This window comes from Sebastes umbrosus, chromosome 13 (genome assembly GCF_015220745.1).
Source record: "Sebastes umbrosus isolate fSebUmb1 chromosome 13, fSebUmb1.pri, whole genome shotgun sequence".
Lineage (NCBI taxonomy): Eukaryota > Metazoa > Chordata > Actinopteri > Perciformes > Sebastidae > Sebastes > Sebastes umbrosus.
The window spans coordinates 15,387,436-15,399,005 of NC_051281.1; the positions used below are offsets into that span (position 1 = coordinate 15,387,436).

An 11,570-nucleotide genomic window follows, 5' to 3' on the forward strand; every position below is an offset into this window, starting at 1 on the left:
TAAGGAGCTTACATACTAAGGGTTGAGCAAAAAGAAAGCAGATTACAATTTGAGAAGTAGGATCTAGCCGGGGCTACAAACACAAGAGACAAACACAAGACTGTCATGCCATAAAGAGCCGTATCTGAGCATTTGTTTTGTCTGCCTCATGAGAAAAAATAAAGGTCTTCCTCGAGCTGGAATCAAGTTTGAATTAGTGGTGGTTTGCGGCGTAAAATCTGCTCCACTGACTGAATGAGATTTGTACCAGTAGCTCTCAGTCCTCACAGATTGTCTGTAAGTCACATGCTCTTTTCTGTTACCTAGCAACAGTAAAGCTCAGGCAAAAGTTCCTCAAGAGAACTTCCAATCTGTCTGAGGACGGCTTTGTGCTCAACCTTTAAAGTAATACTATGTGGTAAAACATTTAGCTCTGGAGCCAGAATAACATTACATAGTGGCCACATCAAAATTACTAGAGGTGGTTCTGTAGTTCCATTATAATAGTGCCTTTTTTAGATCATCAACAAGGTTATTCCCATGTGTTTAGTTGATTTAGTTTGGATGAATACTTTATTGTTATGTGCTAAAAAATAAATAAATACAGAAGCATTTTTAATTCAGCAACAATTTCCCTTCATAGTAACTGGTTTGTTTTGATGAGCAAAAAGGTTATTCCCATGTGTTTAGTTGATTTAGTTTGATTTTTGGATGGATACTTAATTGTTATGTGCTAAAAAAAATCAATAAATACAGAAGCATTTTTAATTCAGCAGTAATTTCCCTGCACAGTTTGTTTTGATGAGCAACAAGTGCACTGAGTGGATCACTAAGCAGCACAACAACTCTGCAGGTCCTTCAATGAATCATTCAGCTGACAGACTGTGAAAAAAAAAAAAAAAAAAAAAAAAAGTGTAAAAGGAAAATAAAAAAAATTCTTACCTTGAGAGTGGCACCATCTAACACAGCATAAGAAGACGAGGAAGAGTTGAAGTAGCAGTGCTCTCCACATTCTGGCTGGTCCGTCCAGCTCTGCTGTGCAGATGGAGGAGCTGCAGGGACTGGGGGGCTGTGCTGGGATGCTGTTGCTTTGCTTTCTTCTGTCTGTCTTTCTTGGCCCGCTAGTTGATGAAAAGGGGCGTGCACAAAGGCCAGGACAGCCGCTCCCCCTAGCACAGGAACAGCCTCGGCCCTCCAGGATAAATCCCTCTGGATAGCCCTGGAATCTGCATAATGCCATGCAGCAGCCAGGCACGACTTGTCCCGAGTGCCAGTGATTTTTCACTCACAGCTAGAGGGCTATCAACACTGTTTATTAGCTCTGGGAATTAGGAGGGTGCACACCAGGCTTGGGAGGAAAAAGAATGATAGGAGGAATAGATTTTTTTTAAAAAGAGTACTTCCCCACACCAAGCTGGACATATAGCCCAACAGCCACAACATGAAATCATGTAGGAGTGTAGTATCCTACACATTAGCCTACACCAGGGGTCAGCAACCTGCAGCTCCGGAGCCACATGCAGCTCCTTAGCTCCTCTCCAGTGGAAGAAATTAGTGGAAATGAATAACTGTTTTTTTGTTTACATTTTCATTTTTATTTATCATTGTTGTAGGTCTATGGTACGACGGTACGATGGTAGTATTAGGGCCATATTGAGGAAAAATAAATAAATCTGAGATTTCGAGAAAAAAGTTTACTGAAAAAAAGTCGTAATATTATGAGAATAAAGTCATAATATTATAAAGTAGTAATTTTACGTGTTATTTAATTTTTTTCTCGTAAAGTTAGTACTTTATTCTTGTAATATTACGACTTTTTTCTCGTAAAGTTATGACTTTATTCTCGTAACATTACGACTTTTTTCTCGTAAAGTTATGACTTTATTCTCGTAATATCATGACTTTTTTCTCGTAATGTTATGACTTTATTCTTGAAATATTACGCCTAAAGTTGTGACTTTATTCTCGTAATATTATGACTTTTTTTCTAGTATAGTTGTGACTTTATTCTGGAAATCTCAGATGTTTTTTCCCTCAATGTGGCCCTAATACTCCATAGTACATTTGCTCTTTGGCCCCTCACTGCATTAGACTTATATACTATATACTTAGACTATAAACTGTGTTACCTTCATCACAATGCTCAAATGTTTTGCGGCTCCAGACAGATTTTTTTTCTTTTTGCCTAAAATGGCTCTTTTGATAGTAAAGGTTGCTGACCCCTGACCTACACCAATGCAAAAGACTTGAAAATGCCTTACCAAAGTTACCTTAAATTCATCATTATAGCGGGTACGTTAATTGGACACACTTTAGCTCCTGTAAATTAGTAATATTAATATAATTTCCCTAAGGATTTCACAAATTAATAAACAAGTACGAAACTAAATCGACGGTACCGCCAAATCTCTAAATGAAAAGTTATTAAAAAAAAAGAGGAAAGTGTCTGCCACAGAAAATTAAGTAAAGTTAGCTAACAAAATCTGTACCAAACAGTTGGAAACAGGTGTTATGTCGAAGTCTGCTCCCCGTCGAATGGTAGTGATGTGTCGGTCGCGAACGAGCCGGTTCAAAGAGCCGGCTCTTTTAAGTGAACGTCCAAGAGACGTTTTTTTTTTTTTTCTTTACTTAATTCAAGGCAGAATGATAGGACGATCTTCACCAAGGGCACTCCGTGCACTGACTGTGACTGAATGTTGTGTTAATGACGTCCGTGCGACCAATCAGGTGATGACAGACAAGGATCATACCATCAAGCAGGGAGGGGCGGACTGGTGCGTGGCGCGCTGACGGTCTACAGGTACAGAGCAGGAGGAAGAGGAGGGAAGAAAGAGAGAGAATAGTGCGTTGCGTTGCGTTGCGTTGCGTTGCGTTGCGATGCGTTGCGTTGCGCTGCGTTGCGCTGCGTTGTGATGTGATGCTTTGCGTTGCGTTGCGATGCGTTGCGATGCGTTGCGTGCGTTGCGTGCGTTGCGTGCGTTGCGATGCGTTGCGTTGCGATGCGATGCGTTGCGTTGCGATGCGGTGCATGAATAGCCGACAAGATGAGTGACAGTCGGAAACGAAGCAGCATGTAAAATGATGATATTCTGGAAATTATAATGTTTAGTATAATTATATTGAATAAATTAAGTGATATATGTGCACACATACTAATCACAGGTCAAAACTGCGCTAAATTTTAATTTTAAAATTTTAAATTATAAAAGGCAGAAGAGGTAAAACGAAGAGCCGAAAGAGCCGGCTCTTCTCGCTGAGCTGAGCCAAATGATCCGGCTCACTAAAAAGAGCCTGAATTCCCATCACTATCGAATAGTGTTTCCCTACCTGTTGAAATGACAGCGCCCCCCTCGGTAGTTCCGGTTGGTTCCGGTTTAGGTAAAGGGGACACATATCGACGGGACACAGTAAGCTACACATAACACCTGTTAAAGCAACATAATGAATAAAACTACCGTTACTTGTTCTTCCACCATGATTATTTTGTCTTTTTAAATGGTCCACACACCTTCACAGTGCTATTGACTGACCAGAAGCCCAACAGCTCCATCTCGCGGCCGAACAGGCTGCTGCTTCTACTAAATCACAGCTCAGATGTTGCTATTGGCAACCGAGCAACTGAAACTTTAGATAAATGTGTAAAAACTGAGAGAAAGCGCTTCGTTTATGTAAAAGTCAACAGATACTCCTCATGGCAACTCCACAGAGAAATGCAGAAAACTTCATGAAGGTGGAGGGCAACACTACAGAGGTATATATACAACTTATTGACAACTTATTAACGTTAGGCAAACGTTACTCTCAACATTACAGGCAAATATTGTGCTTTCCACTATATTGTGCTTTCCACTCCACTATGTTGTGCTTTCTACTCCACTATATTGTGCTTTCTACTCCACTATGTTGTGCTTTCCACTATATTGTGCTTTCTACTCCACTATGTTGTGCTTTCCACTATATTGTGCTTTCTACTCCACTATGTTGTGCTTTCTACTCCACTATATTGTGCTTTCTACTCCACTATGTTGTGCTTTCTACTCCACTATGTTGTGCTTTCTACTCCACTATGTTGTGCTTTCCACTATATTGTGCTTTCCACTCCACTATGTTGTGCTTTCTACTCCATTATATTGTGCTTTCCACTATATTGTGCTTTCTACTCCACTATATTGTGCTTTCTACTCCACTATATTGTGCTTTCTACTCCACTATGTTGTGCTTTCCACTATATTGTGCTTTCTACTCCACTATATTGTGCTTTCTACTCCACTATGTTGTGCTTTCCACTATGTTGTGCTTTCCACTATATTGTGCTTTCTACTCCACTATGTTGTGCTTTCCACTATATTGTGCTTCCTACTCCACTATATTGTGCTTTCTACTCCACTATGTTGTGCTTTCCACTATATTGTGCTTCCTACTCCACTATGTTGTGCTTTCTACTCCACTATATTGTGCTTTCCACTATATTGTGCTTCCTACTCCACTATGTTGTGCTTTCCACTATATTGTGCTTCCTACTCCACTATGTTGTGCTTTCCACTATATTGTGCTTTCTACTCCACTATATTGTGCTTTCTACTCCACTATGTTGTGCTTTCCACTATATTGTGCTTCCTACTCCACTATGTTGTGCTTTCCACTATATTGTGCTTTCTACTCCACTATATTGTGCTTTCCACTATGTTGTGCTTTCTACTCCACTATATTGTGCTTTCTACTCCACTATATTGTGCTTTCTACTCCACTATGTTGTGCTTTCCACTATATTGTGCTTCCTACTCCACTATGTTGTGCTTTCCACTATATTGTGCTTCCTACTCCACTATATTGTGCTTTCTACTCCACTATATTGTGCTTTCTACTCCACTAACAGTTACATTTATTTGTCAAGCTTTATTTGACAGTAATTCATATATAAAATATGAGCTTATGAAGTTAAATTATTTCAAATAAAACTATACCCAACTGTATAAATTAGCAATATATATAAACATATATCTACTATTGAGGTTGTGCCACTTTGACTGTCCAAACTAAAGCCTGATATTAGCTTATTAGATGTATTGGCGTGTATGTCACCTGATAAGTAACAAGAAATTGCAAGTACAGTGTCATCGTTCTGCAGGACAGATAATAATGCACTATATTCATTTTTAACAGTCTCTTCTGCACTATATTCACTTTTTTTAATAGTCGTGTATCACAGCTGTTACCCTGCACTTAATCAGTTTTAACAGTTTTCTTCATCTCCTTGTATTTTTATATCTGGTATATTTTTTTGTACTTTGTACTACTAACTTTTTTACTGCCTTTTTACTAACATGTTTTGCACTATGGAACTGTGATGCTGGAAACTTGAATTTCCCTCGGGATCAATAAAGCTACTATCTATCTATCTATCTATCTATCTATCTATCTATCTATCTTTACATAGTTGGTCTACCAGAGAGCACTTTAAGTTTATTTTTCACGTGTTGAAAAATGTCTCCTTCGGTTCATATCTTGATCACAATAGGCCACGTCACTGCAGGGTAAACACAGGTGAAATTAATGACATAAACTATGGCCCTGTTCCATTTAGCCGGACCCAGACCCTGGTATTGTGCATGCTGGCTCACTGGAACAGCTGGGACTCTAAATACAACAGGATCATAATTAATTTGATCAATTATACGTGTGTTTACCCTACTATGACATGTCAAAATAACTGCTGTGAAAAGGGCCCAAATGTTGATATCACTATCAGCCTCATATAAACAGTATCAGTCAGGTCCTTGTCCAAACACAGCATAACTTTATTAAGAAGCTGCCTAAAGCACCTGCGCACTGTATCATGTTTTAACACAGGGCCTTTTTCCTTGTTCCCAGCTTTGCGGCCTTTCTGCGGACGATGCAACAGAGACAAGGATGCTGCGGTCTAGGATAGAGCAACAGTCAAGTCTGATCTGCTTGTTGAAACAGAGAGCAGATGAGGTGCTTCTCCAATGTCTAGCCCTGAGAAAAATCAATACAGAGCTGGAGGGCCGAGTAACAGACTGCCAGAAACAACTGGACGGTGAAAGAAAGAAGTCAGAGGTATTAGAGAAGAGATTTATGGTTTTAGCTGACAACAATCAGGCAATTATTACCTTCATGGACGAGCACAAAAACCACAATGCCCAGTTAAAGCTGGAAAACAAACAGCTGCAGTCAGAAAATGAAACTCTTTTTTCCTACAAATTACAAGAGAAAGAAGTGTTTGTTCAAAAACTGATGCAAGAAATCAAACAGCTGACAGAGAAATACACAAATACGGAGAAGGAATATCGGTAAGTAGAACTATTGTCAGTTATTAATAGTGCTGAAAGGTCAATCTATTGGTCGATAGACAGAAAATTAATCAAAAGCAATTTTAATCATCTTTTCATCTTGTGAGTAATTTATCCAGTAAAACTGCCAAACATTCAAATGTGAGCATTTAAAAAGCTGAAACCTTTCTCTGTGTTGTTCTAAATTGAATACCTTTATTTTAAATCCATCTTTAAGGGAGAAATTAGCTGGATGCCAGTCAAAACTCCTGGAACAAAAGTCTCAGCATCAAGCCAAGGATGCATCGCTAAGTGATCAATTGCATGATGCTCAGCAACAACACAGAGATGCTGTAAAGATGTGCAATGGTGGGTAGTCGACGTATCATTCTCTGAAGTGCTACAAAGTACAAACACTTGTAAACTTGTGGCCTTCTCTCAACAATCAGACCTTAAGCTGAAGCTACAAAAGGCTGAAGGAGAGAATGCTTTGAAGGAAATCAACATGAGAGAAAGCAAAACAAGCATCACCAAAGAGAAGGACAAATTACTGCGTCTGTCTATGGAAAGAGGGAAAGTAATACAGGTGATTAAAAAGAGTATTTGTTTTCCTCACTGAAGTCAAAGCTCTGATGAACCAATAACTTCATGCACACACAAATTGCTCTTAAATACAGGAGAAACAAGAGGAAATCAAGCAACTGGAGACAAAATGGAAAGAAGAGAAAAAGGCCCTGGCCAAAGCAGAGGACAGGTAAATTGTGCATCAACAACACACTACTGTTTTCTGAAGTAGAATTACCACCTTGCGGTTGTATGCCTCCACCAACCCATCAAGTTGCAGTTTACATCCATGTCTGTCCAAAATGTCATCACTACATAATTTTATTTTGTTAGACATTTGTGTGAAATTGTCATAAATAGCATATGAATTCTTGAGTTATGGCCAAAAATGTGTTTTGTGAGGTCACAGTGACCTTGACTTTTGACCACCAAAATCTAAGCAGTTCATCCTTGAGTCCAAGTGGACATTTGTGCCAAATTTGAAGAAATTCACTCAAGGTGTTCGTGAGATATCGCGTTCATGACAACCCGAAAACATACAGTAATGCCTCCGGCCACGGCTGTTGCTGGCACAGAGGCATTCAAATCCAAGGTTAACAAGTATTGTCCCTGACTATATTTGTCCCTGACCTTGCCTCAGGTTTGAACGGGAAGCAGAAGCTGTTAAAGCAGATAGTAAAGTGAAGTCTCTCCAGTCTGCTCTTGATGAATCCGTGACAAAATATGGGATGCTGAAAAAGGTTTGTTGAAATCTGCAATATTGAAAAGTGTGATCGTCAGTGGCTCATATAGAGCTGAGAACATGCTCGGCATATCTTATTCTGCCATTATTTTTACAGGATTTTGAAGCCTTCAAAGAACACAGCACCAACCTCCTTATACAAGAAAGGGAGTTAAATAAGAAGCTTCGCCACATGATTGGCTAAACTTAAGCATCATGTAAGTGTTGTGTTTTCTTACCAGTGTTTTCATTAAAACATAATTTTCACCAAGAATGTTTGCTCACTGACAGTATCAACAATGAAAAAACGACAAACCGTGACAAAAAAAATATATCACAATGTTATTTTTAATCTTGTCTTCACGTTTCCATGGCCTTTCCAGCACCGGCCTGCTCTCACGTACCAGCCACCTCCAGCGCATTGAGAATAGGAGGCAGGCCCTCATCAAACTGGACATCCACCACAGCACCAATCACAGCCACTATCAGGCCGTTGGCCGGTGATGCCTGGTCAGCTGGGGCAGTGTAACCCCGGCCTGAAAGGACAATGACAGAAAAAGGACATTGTATGGAAGCCCATTTCCGCCACTGTGATGAACAAAAAAAAGTTCCTATTATTCATTATAATGAGTTATTGTCTCAATATTTTGACTCAGTATCTAAATATTTTGACTTAGTATCAAAATATTTTGACTTAGTATCAAAATATTTTGACTTTCTATCTCAATATTTTGACTCAGTATCTAAATATTTTGACTTAGTATCAAAATATTTTGACTTTCTATCTCAATATTTTGACTTACTATCATTATTTTTTTCTTACTATCATTTTTTTTATTTACTATCTCAATATTTTGATTTACTATCTCATTATTTTTGACTTACTATCATTTTTTTTATTTACTATCTCAATATTTTGACTTACTATCTCATTATTTTTGACTTACTATCTTATTATTTTTGACTTAGTATCGCAATATTTTGACTGACTATCTCGTTTCTCATTATTTTGAGATACAAAGTCAAAATAATGAGATAGTAAATCGAAATATTGAGATATAATCTTTTTTTTTAATCACAGTGGCAGAAATGGGCTTCCATAATAATCACATTAATGGCAACATATTAAAAATGACTTTAAATGTGACAGCAGCAACTCGAATTGAGAAATCAAAACATCCTACAGATAGTAAACAAGGATTGACATGTGCATGTGATATATTAAATATACAAGTCAAATAAACAAAACTTCAAATATATTCCTGGGTAGCATTGCCCATGTTTAAAAAGTTTATTCACTCAGTCGAAGAAAGAGCTGCATGATTGTCTTTAGAGAGTTGATTCTGGGCTTAAAAGCCTGCAGACTCTCCTGCAGCACCGTCCCACAGCACCCAACATGGTTAAGATGGCTGCAGGTGAATGAACACCATGTACACACACACAACTGTGAGAGATCTGCAACTGTTAAACTAAAGGGCTGTCTGAGCATGCGCGTTTCTTATCCCCTCCTTTACCAGAAGAGGGCAGCACAAACCTGCCTAATAAGATTTCCCTCACTGGAATGAATGAATGAATGAATGAATGAATGAATGACTTTATTTCGAACATAAAACTAAATAAAAACAGATACAAAGTAATAACAAACAAAACAAGAGTAATAGTGTCCGAAAAGGAGTAGGTAGAAGTAAAACTTATATTTCCCTATACCCCTTTCTCACTTCTCCTCTATTAACTCATATATCATAGAATGATTATATAATATAATATAAAAACTATCCCAGATTTATTTACATCCCAAATTGAATATATGAACAGCATCCCAAGTTTATTTACAACCTACATATCCGTCCGGAGTTAGAAAGTAGACATAAACCAACCCTTAACACAACCCTTATCACAACTCTTCCTCAATATACCTACCAAAAATATCTTTCTGTATAGCTTTTTAAATTGATTTATATTTGTGCTTCGCTTCAACTCATCACCCAACCCATTCCACCAATCCACACACCAGACTGAAATACACATACTCTTCTTTGTTGTACGAACACAATGCTTTTTAAAAATTAAATTTTCCTCTTAAATTATAACCCCCCTCCCTGTCACAAAACATTTCTTGAATATTGCCCGGAAGTGAATTATTTCTTGCTTTGAACATAATAATTGTGGTTTTAATGAAAATACAATACTGTGGATTTCACACCTGTATATTCTACCCTTCTGTTACAGAAGACCGGTTTCAATTTTTCAAGTGTTTTTCACACTTCTTCTTTGAGATTTGGCCAATTTGTAAAATATAACTTGTGGAGAATCTGAATCCATACATCAAATTTATACTCTGATCATGTGAATATGTATATCAGTAATACAATTCAGCATTCATTCAAATCAGAAATTCTAACTATTTACTAGTTACTAATTTGGATAATATTGTATATTACAAATATATGCATTATTTTTTTACAAGTTTTACATACCTGTACAAACCTATTCAAAGTCTGTGATGAAGATGACATCACCTATTCTAAACAATAATTTCTTAATAGGTTGTACATACAAATACAATATATATATATACATATATATATATGTATATATATATATAAATTGAAAAAATAAATAAATAATAATGATAATAATAATAAAATAAAGTAAAAAAAATTGTGCAGGATGTATATATATAATTATATATATATATATATATATATATATATATATATTATTAGACTCTAATCCTTGTCTACCATTTACAATTTCTTTATTTGATATATGTAACTGAACACAACAATTCTAAAAAAAAAACACGGCAAACTTAATAGTCAATGAGTGATGGACGCACATGAAGGACAACCTAACTTTACAATCATTTTCACGACTTACAAATGTTGCTGCAGCACACGGGAACACGATGAATGGATGTCATTCATCATAGAGCAAAGTGACGGGGTGGATTTTGCCAAGCTATCGTTCAGTGCAACATTCCTTTGTGTCAAGAGAGTCTCCTCTAATTACTTCTTGCCTGGAGCCTTCTCGATACAAAGCCTCTTCACCTCACAGCAGGCAGCCATGAATCCTCAGCCAGTCTGCACAGGATCAGCCCCATCTCCAACCACACCAGGAGGAGGACGCTAAAAGGTCACCTCTACTAGTGAATGGTCAGATGGTCATCTTTTAGGGTCTGGAAGGTGAACTACCACCTACAGCGTCCAGTTATTAAGATATATTGCATGTCACTCGCCTGCTGGTTGCAACCACCCTTTTCACTAAAGTATAATTAAAGGACACAAATCACAATAGCCGACAGAAGGTAAATCTAGTGCACTAAAGTCAGTTGAGGTTTCTGTTGAGAATACTGTGATCACCCACTGTTGAAAACAACAGGACTGAATTGATCCTTTTCTAGCATCTCTACACTAGTTGTCATTGCTTAGTGATTTTATAATTCATTTAGAAAATCTCTTTTTCCTCAGGCAGGGCGGTTACAGTCATGTAAAGTCAGGGCGGGGAACAAAGGTGACCAAGCCTTTGCCATTAGGGCCTCTAAACTTTAACCCCCCACTACCTGTGGAATTTATGCTGGCATCAATGCCACTTTTTCACCTCTTAAAAAACGCTTTTAACCCCATTTAATCGTTGCAATTTTGTCTAAGTGCTATTTCATTCTGATGTAACCTTGTTGTAGTATATATGCAACATTTTTCTGCAATGTTTACTGACTTCAACAGATTTAAATAATTGGGATTTTAAAAAATACTGCTGACTCTATGCCAGATTCTCAGATTGCATAACTATCCCACTCATCCCTGCTCGCTATGGTTAAACCAAACTGCTTTAAACCAATATCATCAATAGTGTAATACATCATCACAGGCATTTTATCCCATCACAGAAAATACTGAGATAATAAGCAGAATTAAGCTTCAATCAATCATTCAATCAAAATGTATTTGTATAGCCCTTTATAATAACCAAAAGGCACCCAAAGTGCTTTACATTAACATCAAGAAATAACAGGA

At 37.6% G+C, this 11,570-nt stretch overlaps 2 protein-coding genes across 5 annotated transcripts in view; one reads left to right on the plus strand and one right to left on the minus strand.

Moving 5' to 3' along the window:
- The window catches only part of lrp2a (low density lipoprotein receptor-related protein 2a), a 60,899-nt gene extending 59,386 nt beyond the window's left edge, over positions 1-1,513 (minus strand). For 3 of the 4 annotated variants that reach the window (XM_037790240.1, XM_037790238.1, XM_037790239.1), the window contains exon 1: positions 922-1,513. In XM_037790240.1, the coding sequence (XP_037646168.1) occupies positions 922-1,219 (298 nt within the window). In that variant the 5' untranslated portion in view covers positions 1,220-1,513. The remainder of the gene's footprint in view (positions 1-921) is intronic. The other variant, XM_037790236.1, reaches the window with a different exon arrangement.
- A 1,828-nt stretch (positions 1,514-3,341) lies between these two features.
- Positions 3,342-8,313, plus strand: zgc:172182 (coiled-coil domain-containing protein 89). The gene is made up of 8 exons (XM_037790172.1): positions 3,342-3,730; positions 5,851-6,290; positions 6,508-6,638; positions 6,719-6,855; positions 6,947-7,023; positions 7,474-7,573; positions 7,673-7,772; positions 7,938-8,313. The coding sequence occupies exons 1-7, from the start codon at positions 3,671-3,673 to the stop codon at positions 7,757-7,759; spliced, it is 1,032 nt and encodes a 343-aa protein (XP_037646100.1). The 5' UTR covers positions 3,342-3,670; the 3' UTR covers positions 7,760-7,772; positions 7,938-8,313.
- The last annotated feature ends 3,257 nt before the right edge of the window (positions 8,314-11,570 follow it).

What these genes read in the sequence shown, in the direction of transcription:
- zgc:172182 (XM_037790172.1), top strand. Translation starts at nt 3,671, where the DNA reads ATGGCAACTCCACAGAGAAATGCAGAAAACTTCATGAAGGTGGAGGGC. An exon ending in AATACGGAGAAGGAATATCG is followed by an intron (nt 6,291 to 6,507) that starts GTAAGTAGAACT and finishes TCCATCTTTAAG; the next exon opens with GGAGAAATTAGCTGGATGCC. An exon ending in AATATGGGATGCTGAAAAAG is followed by an intron (nt 7,574 to 7,672) that starts GTTTGTTGAAAT and finishes TTATTTTTACAG; the next exon opens with GATTTTGAAGCCTTCAAAGA.